Genomic DNA, 19,474 nt, shown 5'->3' with positions numbered 1-19,474 from the left:
GGGACCATGGCCACGCTGGAGGATCTCTACTGATGGATTTTGCCAGGAGGAGGAGAAGCCATGACTCTGGGATGCTTCTGGAAAGCTCAACATCGGCGCTGGGCTTCCAGAAGGTCTCCAGAAGTTCCTTAGAAAGTTCCCAGGAGATCTCCAGAGAGTTTGCAGGTCTCCTGAAGATCACCAGATGGTCTCTGGGATGTCTTCAGAATGTACTGAGAAAATCCCCTAAAGGTTTCCAGAAGGTCTTCAGAAGGTCTCCAGAAGACTCTCAGAAGTTCTCCAGTTCCTTAAAAGGTTCCCAGAAGATCCCTACAAGTTCTTCAGAGAGTTCCCAGAAGATCTCCAGAAAGTTTCCAGATCTCCTGAAGATCCCCAGATCGTCCATGGAATGTCTTCTGAAGGCCCACAGAAAGTCCTTAAAAAGTTTCCAGAACGTTCCCAAAAAGTCCCCTAAAGGTCTTCACAAGGTTCTCAGAAATTCTCCAGAAAATTTCCAGAAGATCTCCAAAAGTCTTCAGAAAGTTCTCAGAAGTGCTCCAGAAAATCCCCAGACAGGTTTTAGGAGGTGTCCAGAAGGTCCTTTCAAGCTTTCCAGAAATTTCCCAGAAGGTTCCCAGAAAGTTCTTGGAAGTTCTCCAGAAGATCCTTAAAAGCTTTCCAGAAGCTCCCTACAAGAAGTTCTCAAGGCATGTTCCAGAAGTTCTCCAGAAGGTCCTTAGAAGATTCCCATATGCTCTCCAGGTCTCCAGAAGATCCCCAGGAGTTCTCCAGAAGTTCTCCTCACCACAGCCACCACGTGTCACCACCTCCCTCCCTCCTCCAGCCCCCTCCCCAATCCCAGAAGCTCCTGGATGACCCCAGTGGGAAATGACCTCATTGTCCACCCCTTCCCAAGGCCACCCCGTTTTCTGGTACCTTCTTGGCCCCGGTCAGCGCCGCCTTCTGGAGTTTGTTGTAGCAGTACTTGGCATAAGTGCTGATGGCAACCCCTGCAAGAGAAGACATGCTGGGTGGTGGGATGTCACCTCCAGGACCTGGAAGAGGTCCTGTCCCTTTCCCATGGTGCTGCTCCATCTCCATCCCTGTCACCACTCCCAAGGGGTTTGAGGAGGACGAGGTTCCCCTCAAACCTCACAAGAACCTTGGAGGAACCATCAAACGTGGAGCTCTGTAGCTCTGTGGTGGCCTCATCTTGGGTGGTTTTTTGGGGCCACCACTGCCATGGTCATCACTCCCATCCCATCTATCTTCTCCAGATCCCACCACTTCTATCTTCAACCCATCTCCTCTTCCTGATGTCCTTCAATGAGGAGATGACACCTATCCCAACAACCCTGCAGACTTGATGGGACCTTCTGGACCATTCCAGAAGATGCCTTGGGGACCTGGTGGAACCTTCTAGATCATTCCCAGAGCTCTGTGGGCCTGGTGGAACCTTCTGGATCACCCCAGAAAATTCCCTGGGGACCTGGTGGAACCTTCTTGACCATCCCAACACCTCTGGGGACCTGATGGAACCTTCTGGACCATCCTAGAAGAAGCTCTGGGACCTGGTTGGACCTTTTGGACCATCCTAACTACCCTGGGGACCTGGTGGAACCTTCTGGATCATTCCCAGGGAAGCCCTGGTGACCTGGTGGAACCTTCTGGATCATTCCCAGGGAAGCCCTGGGGACCTGGTGGAACCTTCTGGATCATTCAACACCAGGTGGCCTCAAATCATGGAATCATGGAACGATGGAATGGTTGGGGTGGGAAAGGACCTTTGAGGACCATCTGATCCAAATCCCTGCCAGGAGACCAGGCAGGAGAAGACGGATCAACGACCTCCGGAAGTGCCCGGGGTTTGATGGGATCCGATGGGATCTAATGGGATCTGATGGGATCCGATCCCAATTTTTGAAGGACCAGCCCCACCGAGAGCTCCTGGAGGTTCCCCAAGCCCATCCTTGGTGTCTCCTGGAGGTTCCCCAAGCCCATCCTTGGTGTCTCCTGCAGGCTCCCAAAGCCCATCCTTGGTGTCTCCTGGAGGTTCCCCAAGCCCATCCTTGGTGTCTCCTGGAGGTTCCCCAAGCCCATCCCTGGTGTCTCCTGGAGGTTCCCCAAGCCCATCCTTGGTGTCTCCTGGAGATTCCCCAAGCCCATCCTTGGTGTCTCCTGGAGGTTCCTCCTCATGGATCCACCCGGGATCGGCTCCGGGGGGAATTCCCGGGAAATCCACCCAGAATCAGAGGGATCCCAAATTTCCTTCAGTCCCAATGGAGATGCCGGAATTTTCCGGCATCGGGAAAACCCAAAGGTGGAATCCGAATTGATTTTCTCAATTAAATGAATTCTATTAATTGAACAATTAATAATTAATAAATTGTAAATAATAATTAATAAATTAATAAATAATATTATATTAATATTATTAGAAAGTAATATTAATTATAAATGTATAATAAATATAATAATAAAATAACAATAAATATAATAATTTATTAATTCTAAATTTATGTTTACATTATTCTACTACATTTTATATTAATATTAATAAATAATAAATCATAATTCTATTATATAGTAAATTATAATAAATAATTATAAATTACATTAATTAAACTATGTATATTATGATACTAATCAAAAGTGGCAGATATAGCAATAAAATTAAATTAACTTTCTTTCACTATTAGCATTAAATTGATGTATTTATAAATAATATTAATAAATATTAATTAATTTTAATAATTAAATTATGTTATTAGTTATATATAATATTAACTATTCATCATTATTAACAAATTTTAATAATAAAGCAGAATAAAATTATGTTATAATATATACATATATAAAATATATAAATATATATTTATATACATTCATAGTTTTAAGTAAATTTTATTAATTATAAAAATTGTATTAATAAATCGTTATTAATAACTTTTAATTAATATCATTATGAAGATCATAATTAACAATAAATATTGTCACTTATATTAGGTAATTTTCTCAATTACATTAATTGTATTAATTGAAAAAAGGTAATAATTAAATTATTATATTAATAAACTATATATATTATTAATTATTTTAAGTAATGTGATAAAATCAATGAAATTTATTTTCTTTAATTATTAGCATTAAATCGATGCCTTATGAATAATACTGTATATATTAATATATATTAATAATGTAATAATGTTATATATAATGTTAAAGATATATGACATATATTAATAATTTAAATAATTAATACCATTACAAATATTGTAATTATTAATATATAATAACTTATTTTAACTCTAATAATATTAATAATAATAGTAATTTAAAATATTATAATTACATCATAATGTATCATAGTCGATATCTACAATAATAAAGATATTGAAAGTATTGTGTATAATGCTGTATCTATTAAAGTATATATAATTTATAATTATGTATTTGAAATTAGAAAAATAAATATATATTAGATATTTAATAACACATAAGTTGTATTATACGTCATTAATTGAGGTATTAATTATATATTAGAAGTATACAATTATTACAATAATGATTACATCATTATTATATAATAATATAATAATATGGTGTTAATAAAATAATAACAATAATAATTGCAAAATATAATAATAATAATAATAATAATAATAATAATAATAATAATAATAATAATAATAATAATAATAATATACAATAAACTCCATATATTTGACATATTATAGAACATATCCCTATACATTCTATTTAAGGAGATTATAAATTATAGATACTAATTATATCCAAATATTATTAATTATAACACTGCTGTAATAATATACCTGCATTTAATAACATATTTTAATTATAACTATATAATCATAACTTTATCTGTATATAAGAAAATATTTATAAATATAATTATATGAATTATAGAATTATTGTATAATTATAATTGTAATATGATAATTATCTTATTTTTCTATATTATTTTATATTATATTAATTATTATTACATAATAAGTATATGAATACACTTAGAAATGAAAATATAACTGTAATTAGTTATAGATATAATTATAATTACAATATAAGTGTAATTCCAAATTACAATGTAATAAAAATAATAATGATTCTAAAAATAATGAAATTATAAAATTATTATTGTTATTACTATTATGATAACTATTACTATTACCATTATTGTTTATTATTATTACTATTTATAATTAATATCTATATTAGTACTAGCATCCATATTATGATTTGTTATTAATAAAATAATTCTAGTATTAAAACTAATACTAATGCTGAAATTAATGATAATATTTATTACTAGTAATAATAACAATTATATTTATTGCTATTGTGATTACTGTTAGTCTTATTACTCATACATTATCTATTAATATTGCTATTTATTATTAATACTTATATCAATACTATCTATATTATGATTTATTATTAATAAAATATTAGTATTTTAAAAAGTGATATTAATTCTAAAAATAATATTTATCATATTAATAATAATATTTATTACTATTATGATTATCATTATTATTACGCTTATTATGCCTACATTTTTATTTATTAGTATGACTATTTTTTATTAATATTAACACTAACATCAACATTTTTATTAATTATTAATATAACACTAATATTAACACTAATTATATTCATTCCAATATTTATACTAATATTAATAATTATGTTATAGTAGTATATTAATCTAATACATCAATATATCAATATTATACAATAATATATTAATATGTTGGTATTATATATTAATATATCAATATTGTATATTAGTATAATATCAATATATAATAAATATATAAATATAAAATATTTATATATTATAATAATATATAAATATAATAATATATTAATAAATCAATATTATATATTACCATAATAGATAATATTTATATATAATCTAAATATATAATATTTATATAAATATTTTATATTACTATAATATATAATATATATAATCTAAATATATAATATTTATATATTTTAATAATATATTAGTATATAGCATAAATATAATAATATATTAATATATAATAATATTAATATTTAAAATATTAATAATAATGTTATTAATACATACATTTCACCAACTCGACCTCACCCCTATTAATTACCCCAATTAATTAATGAATCCCCCATCCCTCGATCCCTGCTGTCCCTCTCCCATCCCTCGGCTCCCTTGGGAATTCTGGGAATTCCGGGAATTCCGGGAATTCCGGGTCCCTACCCGGGATCTCCTCGCTCTGGGGCTTTGGTTTCTTTCGCAATTTGGGTTTCTTCTGATTGGTCCTTGCCAGGATGTGCCGGAGGTGCCGCGAAACTGGGGAAAAACACCAGGAATTCCCGCGGGAAACGGACACCGGGATCGGGAGAACAACGGGAATTGACACGGAATTGGAATGGCATTGAAATGAAAAAAAACCAAAAAAAATTAAAATTAAAATTAAATTGAAATTAAATTGAAATTAAATTAAAGATTAAAATTAAAGATTAAAATTAAATTGAAATTAAAATTAAATTGAAAAGAAATTAAAAATCAAATCAAAATTAAATTGAAATTAAATTGAAATTAAAATTGAAATAAAAATTAAATTAAAATGAAATTGAAAATAAAATTAAAATTAAATTGAAATGAAATTGAGATTAAATTGAAATAAAATTGAAAATACAATTAAAATTAAAATTAAAATTGAAATTAAAATTAAATGAAATTGAAAATAAAATTAAAATTAGAATTGAAATTGAAATTACAATTTAAATAGAAAAAAAAATTGAAATTTAAATGGAAATTGAAAAAAATTAAGTTGAAGTTAAAACTGAAATTTAAAATTAAATGGGAATTGAAATAAAAAAAATTAAATTAAAATTAGAAAACTGTAATTAAATTTGGAATTAAAATTTGATATGAAGTAGGAATTGATGTAAAATTAAAATTTAAAAACTGGAATGAAATTGAAGTTGAAATTCAAATTTGAAATGAAATGGAAATTGAAATTAAATGAAATTTGAGAATAAAATGAAACTAGAATTAAAACTTAAAATTGAAGTTGAGTTGAAATTAAATTGAAATTATAATAAAAATTTGAAATTAAACTAAAATAAAAACAAATGAAAATTGAATTTGAAATAAAACTGAAATAAAATGAAAAGGAAAATTGAAATAAATTTGAAATTAATTAAAATAAAAATTGAAGTTTAAATTGAAATTAAAATAAAATCAAATTAATTTCATATAATTGAAATGAAATTAAAGGAAAATGAAAAAATGTAAATGGAAATAAAAATTGAAGGGCAATGAAAGTGGAAATGAAAATAAAACATTGAAATGAAATTGAATTAAAACATTGAAATGGAGTTGAAATGGAAATGAAAATAAAAAAAAGTTCAATAAAAATGCAAAATTAAAATAAAATATCATAAAATTAAAATTGAAATAATTATAAATAAAGTCAAATGAAAATCAGTTAGCAAAGGTTAAAAAATGCAGAAAAGTTTAAAAACTTATTGGAATAGGAATAAAAAATGGAGATAAAAATAAAATAAGTATTAAAGCAATAATTAAAGAAAATAAAGATAAAAATTAAGGATTCATTGTCAATCAATTAAAGCAAAAAAAGCAAGACAAAATAAAAAATTATATAAAATTAAAATGTAAATTAAAAATAGAAAAATAATAAGTAAAAATGAAATAAAAAGAGAAATAAAGAAAATAAAAAGAAAATTACAATAAAAATTATATTTAAAACTGAAAATAAAAGGAAAAAAATATAAAAAATTGTGAATAAAAACCCAATTAAAATGACAATGAAAATGCAAATTAAACCAAATGAGATGGAATAGAAAATTCGAATTAAAACAAATCAACGTCGACAACAAAACCAATCAACACAAAGACAACGAAATCCCTGGAAAAAACACGGAAAACTCAAAATGAGGATGGAATTCGGGAATTCCCAGGGAAGGGCTCTGATTGGCTGGGGAGGAGTTGGGGGCGGAGCCTCTCCCTCAGCGCTGAATCCATCAGGAAATGACTTTGACACCTCTGGTGGGACCAACCCAACTCATCCCAACATTCCTGGGAATTCCCATCGGGAACGCTCCAGCTTCCGTGGCCACCTGGGGTGGGATCATCTCCTTGTGTCCCCCAGGAGCTGAAGGACACCTCGGAACCCTGTGAGAAATTTGGGATCCAAAATCCCAAATTTTCCTGGATTCTCAATCCCACCTCATCCGCAACCCACTGGGAGGTGGCGTCAACTCATGGGGATGTCCAGATGGGGAAGGATTTGGGACAACCAATCCCAAGGCTGGAGAGGATCTCCTAAAATTCCCACATTTCCCAGATTTCTGTCTCCTTCTCCGGCCATGACCAAAAACCTCGGGAGATGGGAATCTTCTGGGTTCCATCCCAACATGGGGGGTTTTTTTGGGATCCAAAAAAACCTCTGCTTGAGAAGGAACATCTGGAGGTGGGAATGATGGTGAAACCATGGAATCACGGGATTTTGGATCCAAAGCTACTTGAGAAGGAACATCTGGAGGTGGGAATGATGGTGAAACCGTGGAATCAGGGAATGGTTTGTGTTGGAAAGAACTTCAGGGGATGGGAGAAGCTCCAGGAGTGGAGGCAACACTGATCCCACAGAGGTGTCAAAGCTCATTTCCTCTTGGATCTCCTGTTGGATTTCTGGGAAGGAGAAGGGTGGGAAAGGCCCCACAGGAGCACCTCCAGGAGATATTTTGGATGAGAATCCACCTTTCCACAAGGAGACTCAGCCAAGAGGAAAGGAACCAAATCAGTGGGTTGGGACACGGAATCATGGAATGGTTTGGATTGGAAAGGACCACAAAGCCCATCCAGGGACACCTTCCGCTATCCCAGGCCGCTCCAATCCCCATCCAACCTGACCTGGAACACTTCCAGAGATTGGAGACAGCCACAGAAGAAGGTTCCTCACTTACCTTTGGTGTCATTCACCGGATCCATGTGCCGGTAAATGTATCCTTCAAGGTAGGAATGGAATTTGGGAGTGGGTGGGAAAAAGGCCAAACAAATGGCCATGAGCTCCCAGCCGCGGGCCAGGCTCTCGTATCGGAAGTTCTCGGTGGTCTGCCGGCACAGCTGGATGTAGAGCTCATCTCGCAGCCCCTGCATGCTCCAACCTTTGGTGGCGATCTCCAAGGCCACGTTGAGCTGGTCCGTCTTGGCCCGCCGGTCGCCCATGTACATCTGGATGAGCTTGAAGATCTCGCACGCCTCCTTCTTGACGTTGCGGTCGTTGGTCATGATCATGGGTTTCTTGATGGATTCGCTGCTCCAGGCCAGCATGTTGGCGATGGAGACCTTCCGTCGGAAGAGCCCTTGGGTGTGCTTGTTGAAGTGCTTGGAGGCCCAGTTCTCAATGTCCGTCTCCGAGGAGGGCTTGCGCAGGTTGAAGGTGGGGAAGACGCAGCTGGCGCTCGGCATCATGTTCCGCGTCTGCCGGCTGTTTTCGAACTGCGCGCAGGCGCCGAGGTCCTCGGACTGGGGGACAACAGGCGGGACAGGTCAGCGGTGCTGGTGGGGTGGGAGTGCTGATGGAACGATCGATCGATCGATCAAGCAACAGATCAAAAACTGACCAACCGATAAACCAATGAACCAGCCAACCAACTGATCAATCAATGAACCAAGCAACCAATGGTATAATCAATGAAGCAAGCAAGCAATGGATCAATCAATGAAGCAACCAACCAACTGATGGATCAATCGATGAACCAAGCAACCAACTGATGGATCAATCGATGAAGCAACCAACCAATGGATCAATCAATGAACCAAGGAACCAATGGATCAATCAATGAAACAAGCAACCAATGGATCAATCAATGAAGCAAGCAAGCAACTGATCAATCAATGAACCAAGCAACCAATGGATCAATCAATGAAACAAGCAAGCAACTGATCAATCAATGAACCAAGCAACCAACCAATGGATCAATCAATAAAGCAAGCAACCAATGGATCAATCAATGAAGCAAGCAAGCAACTGATCAATCAATGAACCAAGCAAACAATGGATCAATCAATGAAGCAACCAACCAATGGATCAATCAATGAACCAATGGATCAATCAATGAACCAAGGAACCAATGGATCAATCAATGAAGCAAGCAAGCAACTGATCAATCAATCAATGAAGCAACCAACCAATGGATCAACAAATCAATCAACAAACCAATCAACCAGTAAACCAATCAACCAAGCAACCAATGGATCAAGCAACCAAGCAACGAATCAACCAACAAACCAATCAATTATCAATCAATCAATCAATTAATCAAGCAAGCAAGCAATCAACAGATCAAAAAACTAACTAACCAACCAATACACCAATGAACCAACCAACAAATTGATCAATGAAACAACCAGCCAGTAAACCAATCAACCAACCATCCAACAAATGGATCAATCAATCAAACAATCAACCAATGAATGAATTAATGAATCAATCATTCAATTAATCAATCAACCAATGAACCAATTAAGAAGTCAACAGACCAACAAACCAACTAGTAAGGCAGTCAATGAAAAAAACCAATGAACCAATAAAACAATCAATCAACCAAGCAATCATCCAACCAATAAATCAGACAACAAACTGATCAATCAACCAAACAAATCAATGAACCGACCAGCCAACCAGTCCATCAATCAATCAATCAATCAATCAATCAATCAACCAATGAATCAACCAATCATCCAACCAATAAATTAGCCAGAAGCCAAATCAATCAACCAACTCACCAGTGGAGAAACCAACAGACCAACCAAGCAATGAATGAATGGTTGAACCAACCAACCAATGAATTGATCCACCAAATCAATCAATCAATCAATCAATCAACTGACCAGCCAACAAACAAATGATCCAATAAATCAACCAATCAAACAATGAACCAACCAAGCAACCAAAAAAATGACCAATCAATTAAACAAGCAATCATTCAACCAATAAATCAGCCAGCAAGCTGATCAATCAACCAGCTGATTGGTGGAGAAACCAATGGACAGGCCAACCAACCAATCAACCAATTAATTGATCCAACAAATTAATCAATCAACCAATCAACCAAGCAATGAACCAACTGACCAGCCAACAAACCAATGAATGAATGAATGAATGAGTCAACCAGCCAACCAACCAATTGTTGCAGCATTCAGAGGTCTTCCCATAAACCTCATCCTCTCCGAGGAGCTTCTCCTCAATCCCATCATGGCCAAGTGGAGCTGACCCAGTGCCAGCAGCCACGGTGGGCTGTGGCACCGATTGGCATCAGGAGGGAGGGGACTGGTGGGGACAAGTGACAGGATGGACTCTCTTAACTCCTGGTCAGTGGAGTCAAGGGCAGAAGAAGTTGGTGGCAATGTAGGGGAAAACGAAGCGCGAGTGGCTTTGGGTTCCACCTGTCCTTTGGGGACACTGGGGACACACCCACCTTTAACAGCCCCCAGGAGACCCCCTCTACCCAAAATCATCTTCCAGGGTGGTTCTCCAGCGGCCACAGGAGGACGCTGGTGGCTCCTCCAAGGCATGAGCAATGTGGATGGTCCTGAACATCTTGAGGGACAGGAGATGCTCAGGATTTTACCTTGACCTCTGCAGAGCATCCAGCTGGGAAGGACCCAGAGGCCCCCTCCGGACCAGTGTCCTCCTCCTACTGGAACCAGCACAGCTTGTGGATGTCACCCCACGAGGTGGAGGGACACCCCAACAGCTGGTGACCAGCATGGAGGAGGCCAACAAGGGACAATGGGGATGGACAATTCCATTGTCCTGCAGCCAGCCAAGGTGGCTTCATCATTTCTTCTGTGACATCCAGGCCTGCACCACCTGGGTTTGGGGGGCTCTGAGGACATGACCCATGGCAGGGGAGGACATGCCACATGATCCAGAGGTGACACTGCTGTCCCCACCTCATGTAGAGGAGCCACATTGGTGGCCCTGAGCAGAGTCTGTGGCTAAGGTGACTCCAGTGCTGCCACGGACTTGGGGTTGGGCTTTAGATGAGGAACAGAAGAAAAGCAGAAGGTGCAAGGACCCGGGGGGGACAAGGAAGTCACCCAAAGAGCCACCACAGCTGCTGGCAGGAGCTTCTACTTCTTCAAACAAGTCAAGTTAGTTGTCTCTTCAACAACTCATCCTGTTCCAATGTCAAGATCTTTCCATCAACATGACTCCACTCCCATCTTGACCGCGGTGATGATGGCAGGGACATGGGATGGGGACATGGGAGCTTCACCCCTCAAAGGACCCAGCCCTGCTGTCACTGTGGCCCCAAAGGTCCTTCTGTGTGCTCCAACCTGGTAAGCTGAAGGCCCATGGGGTTTCCTGGGTGGAAAGAGATGCAGGAGATGCTTGAAGGTCTCTCAGTTGGCAGCTGTTGGGGAAGTGGCTCTTCCAAAAACTGGTCCATGACCAGAGCCACCAACAACACCCAGGGAGAAGGAAGGAACCACATTGGTTGGGGTCATCAACCTTCTCCAGCCAAGGAGAGCATGGTCAGGTCACGGAGTGACACCAGAAGTGAAATGTGATGGATCCTCTGCTGCCAGAGCCAATAGGAAATTAATTTCAGCCCTAATTAGCTTTAATTAGCACCTAAATGAACTTGGGGGATGCCCTGGCCTACAAGAAGGGGAATAAACCATCAGGTGTCAACTGCAAACGGCCATGACCTCCTGCCTGTCCCATGAGGTGACCATGGTGTCACCTCAGAAATTAGGGATTCATCAAGGGAGAAGGTCCTGGAGCCATGTGGATGGGGCTTGGATGCACCTGAGTGTGGGGACACTCCACTGGTGACAATCACAGCCATGACCATGGAAGGGTTTGGGTTGGAAAGAACCTTCAAGATCATCCCATTCCAATGGCCAGCGACACCTTCTATGATCCCAAACACCGTCCAACCTGGCCTTGGACACTCCCAGGGATGGGGCAGCCACAGCTTCTCTGGGAAATTGGTGCTGGTGTCCCACCACCTTGGTGTCCCTGAGGTTGAGGAAAACAGATGGGGACACCAGGACAGAAACCTGGTGGGAAGGAGAAGGAGAAAGACAGAAACATGGTGGGAATGGAGAACATTCCCACCATGTCCCAAGCTGTGTGAAGAAGGCATAGGATCACTAATGGCAGCAGCTTTTTCTCCTGGCATGAAGATCCAAAGTGGATCTGGCGCTCTCCAGTTTTGGGTCTGGATCTCCTCGTGCAGCACTGAATCCCTGGGGACAATTGTGCTTCAGGAATCTTCTTCTGCTGCCTTTGGATGCAACACTCCAACAATTTCATTACACGTTTCCATGGACAAAAACGGAATTTTCCAGATGATTTGCTGTTTCCCAGGTCCATGTCCAGGGTCTCCTTCCTGCTGACTCCGAATTCCATCTTCCAGGCAGTTTTCCAGGTGGGATTCATCCCCACATGTGGCATCATCACCCATTTTTTGGAAGCCCTGACAGCTTTTCCCTGCCTTTCCCAGCCTTTCCCTGGAGGAGAAGGGACAGATGGAGGACATCCAGAAATTGATGGAGGATATCCAAAAACCAGGAGAACACCTGATGGGCTGGAATCTGGGCACATGGGATGCACCAGCTCCAACAATTCCAGGTCTCACTTCAGGGTCTCCTCCAGAATGGGAGTTTGGGGCTGGAGGGATCTCCAGGGAGGAAACAGGTGGTCCACAACCCTGGGAAAGAAATTCTGGAAAACTGGTGGCTCTTTCATCCCAAGGTTTTGAGGGACCACCTTGCTAAGACCAACTCTTTTGAGGGACCACCTTGCTAAGAACCAACTTTTTTGAGGGACCACCTTGCTAAGAACCAACTTTGAAGGACCACCTTGGCAAGGACCAACTTCCCTGAGGGATGAGCCAGGAATGGGCACTCAGGAATCTCCTGGGAGCTGGATCCAGGATCTGCTCCCGCACTGGGAAGCCACAGCACAGAGCTGAAGCTGTCATGGCACAGAGGCGCCTGTGCCAAATCCTGTTGTGGGATCACCCCAGGGACCATCCCACTGGAGGAGAAGGAGCTCCAACCAGGATTGGCCATGCGGTGGAGACCCCCAAAACCGAAACCATTCCTGTGGGTGTTACCTGAGATGGATGTAGGTAGGGCTCGGGGGAGGCCAGGTTGGTCTGGACGGAGACGCTTTTCTCCAGCAGGATCTGGGGGAAGCCCAGCTTCTCGAAGGTGTTCCTCTTCCAGTGCTTGTTCTCCTGCTGCGCCAACGCCTCGTCCTCGCTGAAGGCTCGCACCACCGGGCCCGGCATGGGCAGCGGGAGCGCTCCGTCACTCTCGTAGCCCGAACCGTCCTTTTGGGAATCCCAGCTGCTCCGTTGCTTCATGTGGTAGTGGGCCTGCTGCGCTTCCCACGCCAGGCGCGCCTGCGCCAGGAACGGCTCCGGGAAGCCCCGCGCCGCCTCCGCCTCGGCCGCTTTGCTCTCCGTCCGGTTCATCGGCGACCTGTTGGGTCCCGGCGTGGCTCGTTCCTCACCCAGCTCGCCCAACGCCTCCCGCTCCCCCGAGCCGTCCGTGGAGGAGGCGTTGGCGTCGTGGTTCACCGAAGGCTTCCGGCTTTTCCTCTTCCTGGTGGAGGGCGAGTAACCGGTGGAGGACAAGGTGTCCTGCTGGCTGGACCACGACATGGAGTCCTCGCCCTGGGCCACCTGGGCGCCCGTGGGGCCAGGGCAGAAGTCGGGTCCCTCCATGCTGCTGTAGTCGCCCGATTTGATCTCCAGGCGTTGGTCCCGCACCAGGCAGGGGCTGTGCTGCAGCGAGTAGGAGCCGCCGATGGGGTTGGGGGAATATTTGTGCCTCAAGCCCGTCTTCATCTTGGGGCTGGAGCCCGACTGCTCCACGTAGACCAACTGCCGGACGTATTCCTTGCCGGCCGGGCTGTATTCCAGGCTCATGAAGCGGTCGGGACACTTCTGCTTGGTGAGCACCAACTGCTGGTAGGGCGAGTTGGAGCCTTGCTTGGGCGACTGAAGGAAAGGGTGAGGCTTCCGGATGGGCGATTTCTGCGGCGAGCCGGCCTTGTAGCTCCCGCTGGCTTCGTACTGCATGTCCACAGGAGGCTCGTCGTAGATGGGAGCCTGGTATTCCATGGGGGGCTCCTCGTAGAGCGGGGGCTCGTAGGCGTAGCGGGGCGACGAGGGCTGGGATTCGCTGGAATGTTTGCGGTGCTGGGCTTGGAGCGGCGAGCAGAAGGAATCGCCCCGGCCCAGCAGCGGCGAGCAGCTGCCCACGTGCTCGGCCCTCTTCAGGAAGGGCGACTGCTTCCTCTCCGGGAAGAAGACGGAGTTGTCAGCATCCGAGGAGAAGGTTTGGAGGTTGGGCGACTGTTGGCCGCCCGAGGGCCGGCGGGAGCGGGAGCCCGGTTGGTTTTCCGGGGTGTAGCCGTTGCCTTGGTGGAGGAGGAAGCTGGGCTCCCGATCCGTCACCTTGATCAGCATCCGCTCCTTGGTGCCGGCGTTCCATCGGAGGGATGAGGTCCTGCGGGGAGAAACATCACGAGGGGAGGGGGTCAGAATTCCACCAGAATTTGGGATGGCTGGTCCCAAACCTCCCAAACTACCGCAGAGACGGATATTCCCGAGCACCCGAGAGATGGAGATGTGAGGGATTGGGTGGGACTGGATGGGATTGGATACTGGACAAGGCATGGAGGGACGGGACACGGGGAATGGCTTCCCACTTCCAGAGGGCAGGGTTGGATGGGATAACAGGAAGGAATTTTTAGCTGTGGAGTGGAATTCCCAGAGAAGCTGTGGCTGCCCCATTCTTGGAAGCGTCCCAAGGCCAGGTTGGATGGGACTTGGAGCAACCCGGGATAGTGGAAGGTGTCCCTGCCTGTGGGATTGGATATTGGATATTGGGAAGAAATTTTCCCATGAGGGATTCTTCCCTAGCACAGGAGATTTCCATCTCCTCTATCCCTGCTCCAAGTCCTTGGGACACTCAGGAAGAAGAGGAAAGATGGATTTTATGGAGCTGCCCGGCTCACAGGAGGGATCCGAGCTGGAATTTACTGTTCCCAAGACACAGGGAAGCACATCCTGTCACCAATCCCACGCTGGAACAGAAGATGCCGGCGGCACCGTCTGCTCTCCCAGATTATCCCTCTCCAATTCTCGTTTATTCCCAGCCATTTGTCCCTTCCACCCCCCAGGAAAAGGTGGAGTGAGCTCAATCGCTGAGTTTTGAGGGAAAAATTCCCACCAAGACCCACAAACAATTCCCTGCAGGAGGCTCCACAGCCTCTCCATGTTTGTCCATGACTTTGTCCTCGCTCCAAGGGATTTGGGAATGATTTATGCCGTCCTTTTCCACCTTAGGAAGAGCCTTTGGAGCTCCTGGGGACTTGAGCCTCCAGCCAACTTCTTGCTGTCAAAAACCTGGATGAGTTTGGGTTCCTCCACCTTGGTTTGATGGATCTTAACCCCTTATGGATCCCTTCCAGACTCTTAGAATTCCATCCACCACCAAAAAATCATGGATTCGTGGAATGGTTTGAGTTGGAAAGGGCCTCAAAGCTCATCCAGTTCCCTCCCCTGCCATGAGCTGGGACACTTTCCACTATCCTGGGTTGTTCCAAGCCCCTTCCAACCTTGCTTTGCTCCTCAAAAATCTGCTTTTCCTGCTCAAACCACGGACAAAAATCTTGGATGGCTCTTCTGGAAGAGCTGGAGGTCTTTAATCCTCACGAAGAACTTGATTTTTACACACAGTTCCCAAGAATTGTGAGGAGAGGAGATAGAAGAGCCACAGAGGATTCCCAGTGGAACTGGACTGGAATTCCCTGGGAATCTGTGGTTGCCCCATCCCTGGAAGTGTCCAAGCTCAGGCTGGACAGGGCTTGGAGCAACCTGAGATAGTGGGAGGTGTCCCTGCCCATGGAAAGGGGTTGGAATGAGATGATCCAGAAGTTCCCTGCAGAAATCCACATTTCCACATTTTCCCCACCCCCACCCAACCCCAAATCCCTCCTAAATCCAGGTGTTTTCACTCAAACCAGGTGAAACAACCGCTTAATTCCCGGCTTTGCAGCTGGCATTAATATTCCAGCCCGCAGCATCTGGCAGCGGCGGAGCCGAACAAAAATCCCCAACGGAGCAGCGGCGCTTCCGTCAAATCGCTTCGTCCCGGCCGAGCTTTCAATCCTAAATATTAAATAACGGGAAGCAATATTCCTGAAAGCTCCGTGGATTATGGCTAAACCACCCCCCTGCCACACCAAAGAAACCCCATGGAATAAATGGAATTTTCTGCCAGCGAAAGGAATCCCAAAAAGGCAATTTTTGTGCTTAAATCGCTGCCCACGTGCGGCACAGCCGCTCCAAGAAATTCAAGGGATGCTGGCATGGGGCATCCAGCAGAAATTCCAAGTATTCCTGTTATTTCTGGCTTGGCACTGGGTTCTCCCTGCTGTTTTCTCCGTGTGGGGAAGATTTTTCCTGCTCTGTACATTTCCATGACAAAACCTCTTCCCAAATCCCTCCGTTATCTCCTATCCAAGAAACCGATTTCTTCAGAAATTTGCATGATTCCCACATAATTTCCATCTGGTTTAGGGCAGGATTTTTCCATGTTCTCCTAAATCTCCTTCCCTGCTCCAATGCCTCCTCCTTGATCTTCTTCCAACCTTTGGGAAATCAACGATGGAGGGGAGAGGAGAAACCTGGATCCCTCATCCAGGAATTCCTCTGCTTCCCGATGTTTTTTTGGGAGGGATGCCCCCCCTCTCCCATTTACATATCGTTATTCATGCCGGTGAGAATTCCGACCATGCACAGCACAAAATTCCTTAAAATCCCACCAAAACAACCAAAAGTACGGATTCCTGATGCCTTTAGTGGAGCTGAGGGGCAGCTCCACTCCATCGAGGTGAGGGAATAAATCACAGCCAGCTTTAAGCAGAATTATTTTAAAATAATATTTTATTATTTTAAACTAGAATTATTTTGTATTTTGATGGAATGAGGCGGCAACGTGAGGTTTAAAAACAAGAATATTTCCAAAACCGACCCAAACCACACGTTTTTCCAGGATTTCTTTCCCTGCCCCGGCGTTATTTAGACTTTGCAGGTGAAGATTAAAATTTAGAGCCGGGATTAAGTGGATTTTCCCCTCCCTGGGAAAGGGAGAAAAAAAACCCTGATTTGAATAATCCAAATATTGGTTTCCGATGGAACGCATCGAGATTCTCTGGGAAATCAAAAGATCCCTGGGCACCCCCCACCATCCCGGCTCCTTGTGCCATCCCAAATTCCCAAATTCCCACCGCTCTTCCTTACCTTCCTCCCCCAGCCGCGGGATTTGGGAGCATCTTCTCCCTCTGCATTCCACCTGAGCTTAAAATTCTGTTTTCCAGGGCTAAACTGGGATGGGAATGAGGGAAGCAGCCCGGCCCCTCTTCCCTCCCAGCTGGGCACCGCCTGCTCCCAGCGCATCCCGCTGGGAAATCCGGGGTCAGGGATGAGCCGGCGGCGGAAAAAACCTCCCTGTGCCTGGCGCGGTGCCCGGCGCCGCTCCGGCAGCACGGAAATCTCCGTGAAAAAAGCGGGGAAAGGTGAGCAGCAGAGCCTGAAGACGTCCAGGCTTCCACCTGAAGCCTCCCGTGATCCATCTGCAATTTTCCAGCCGGGAAAAACATCCTCAGGACAGGAATCCAGCCTCTATAATCGTGCAAAAACCTCGTGTTTTATGCTGATTTGGAATTAAATTAAACTGTAGGAGAAAATCCTAAAATCCTCCATCCTTAAGGTTTTGCTGCTCCTCACCTGCAAGTAGCGCTGTTCCCAAAAATTTGCATGGAATTCTACGGAATTCCGTGCATAGAGATATCCCAGGGCTTGGACTGGAATTTTAAATTCTAAATTTTAAAATGTAAAATCCTAAATTCCTGCTCAAGCCCTCGTTTCTCAGTTTTTGTGGGATTTGGGGTTCTCACAACCCCACTGTGGCCTCTCCAACGCTTCTTCCACACTTCCAATCCCTCTTCCCACATTTAGGAGCCCAGAATCATCACTTTCCTCCTTGGAATTCAATTTTTTACGAAGCCTTTTGATTGGCTGGAGCTGATTCCTAGAAAAACCGGAAGGAGTGAAGTGAAATCTGTGTAATTTGGGAAATAAAATGGATATTTGGGAAGAAGGTGAGTGCCAGGATCGAGTTTTCCCAGGATGATTTGATGGATACGACCCAATCCATGGGATATCCGGGAAGGGGAAAATCCAGTTTGGTCTTTCTGGGGGAATTTCGGAGCGATGGGAATGTTGAAGCCCAAAGTCTGTTGACATCAAATCTTGGTTTGGTGGATGTCCACGACCCCCTGAAGCTCCTCCGCACACAATTCCCTTCTCCAACTAAAATACTCCCAAAGGATTATACCCATCAAAATACCATTAAAAAAAAAAATAAAGATTCCTGTTATTTTCCCAAAACTCTCAGGGATTGTCCAATCCCTGTCTCCGGATGGCGCTATGGGATCACTTTTAGTTCCAAGCCCTCAACACCAAATCTCTCCGTGAAACATCTCCGGTGTTCTGCTGTGCTCCGGTGGCATCGGCACTAATTAACAACCATGGAAGTTGATCAAGACCAGAGGGAGATAACGAGCCATCCCATCCCTCGCCATCTCATTCCCACTTTTTTTCAGGAGAAGCGGGGCCGGGAGGATGGATTTGTTGCCATTTTCCGGCAGCTGTTTGAACGTCGCCTGGTGGGATGGTCAGGTCAGGACGTTGGAGGTCACGAATCCATAACCGAAGGATTTTATGGGATGTAGATGATGAGGAAACACCAAAATGAACTCGGATGAGCTCCTTTGGGATCAATCCCATCGGGAACCCACCAGGAGGAAGCACAAGACCAACACAAGCGAGCCAGGCACGGACGACATGGGCACCAAATTCCCGGGAGCCACTGGGAGCTGCTCATCCCAATTAAAGCAATCCCCCAAAAATAGCCTCTTTCCCGAAATCCAAATGTCACGGAAAACAAGAGGAGATCTTTCCAGATTGGAGAGGGAGGAGGGAACGCTGGGAAAGGAGCACAGAAGAGCCTTTATTGTTGTGAGGAATCAGCTGGGAAGTACAAAGAGACCAGAAGTGACATTTCCCGAAATAGCTGATCAATAGGGAATCTGCTCCCGCTGGCTCCGGGAGCGCGACAAAGAGTTCCAAAAATGGTGATTTTTTTAGCTCTTGCCTATTCCGAGTGGATTTCGCATTCCCCGGAGCCCATTCCCTCTGCCAAAGCCTTTTCTCCTCTTGGTCCTCTTTTCTCCTCCAGCCTGAATTGTTCATCAGTGATGGGACACAGGGAATGGCTTCCCACTTCCAGAGGGCAGTGTTAGGTGGGATTTGGGGAAGGAATTCTTCCCTGCAAGGTGCTGGGATGGAATTCCCACAAAAA

General features: G+C 43.2%; 1 protein-coding gene across 3 annotated transcripts in view; it reads right to left on the bottom strand.

Moving 5' to 3' along the window:
• The window catches only part of ARHGAP39 (Rho GTPase activating protein 39), a 105,403-nt gene that overhangs the window by 6,486 nt on the left and 79,443 nt on the right, over positions 1–19,474 (bottom strand). For all 3 annotated transcript variants that reach the window (XR_009276686.1, XM_058830033.1, XM_058830032.1), the window contains exons 4-7: positions 13,150–14,551; positions 7,978–8,539; positions 5,243–5,335; positions 916–989 (exon numbers count right to left, since the gene is read on the bottom strand). Coding sequence is in view for 2 of the 3 variants with exons in the window: in XM_058830033.1 (XP_058686016.1) it covers positions 916–989; positions 5,243–5,335; positions 7,978–8,539; positions 13,150–14,551 (2,131 nt within the window). In the remaining variant the exon portion in view is untranslated. The remainder of the gene's footprint in view (positions 1–915; positions 990–5,242; positions 5,336–7,977; positions 8,540–13,149; positions 14,552–19,474) is intronic.

This window comes from Poecile atricapillus, chromosome 2 (assembly GCF_030490865.1).
Source record: "Poecile atricapillus isolate bPoeAtr1 chromosome 2, bPoeAtr1.hap1, whole genome shotgun sequence".
Classification (NCBI taxonomy): Eukaryota; Metazoa; Chordata; class Aves; order Passeriformes; family Paridae; genus Poecile; species Poecile atricapillus.
Note: the sequence above shows the minus strand (reverse complement) of the source record. Positions and strands in the feature narration are given on the sequence as shown.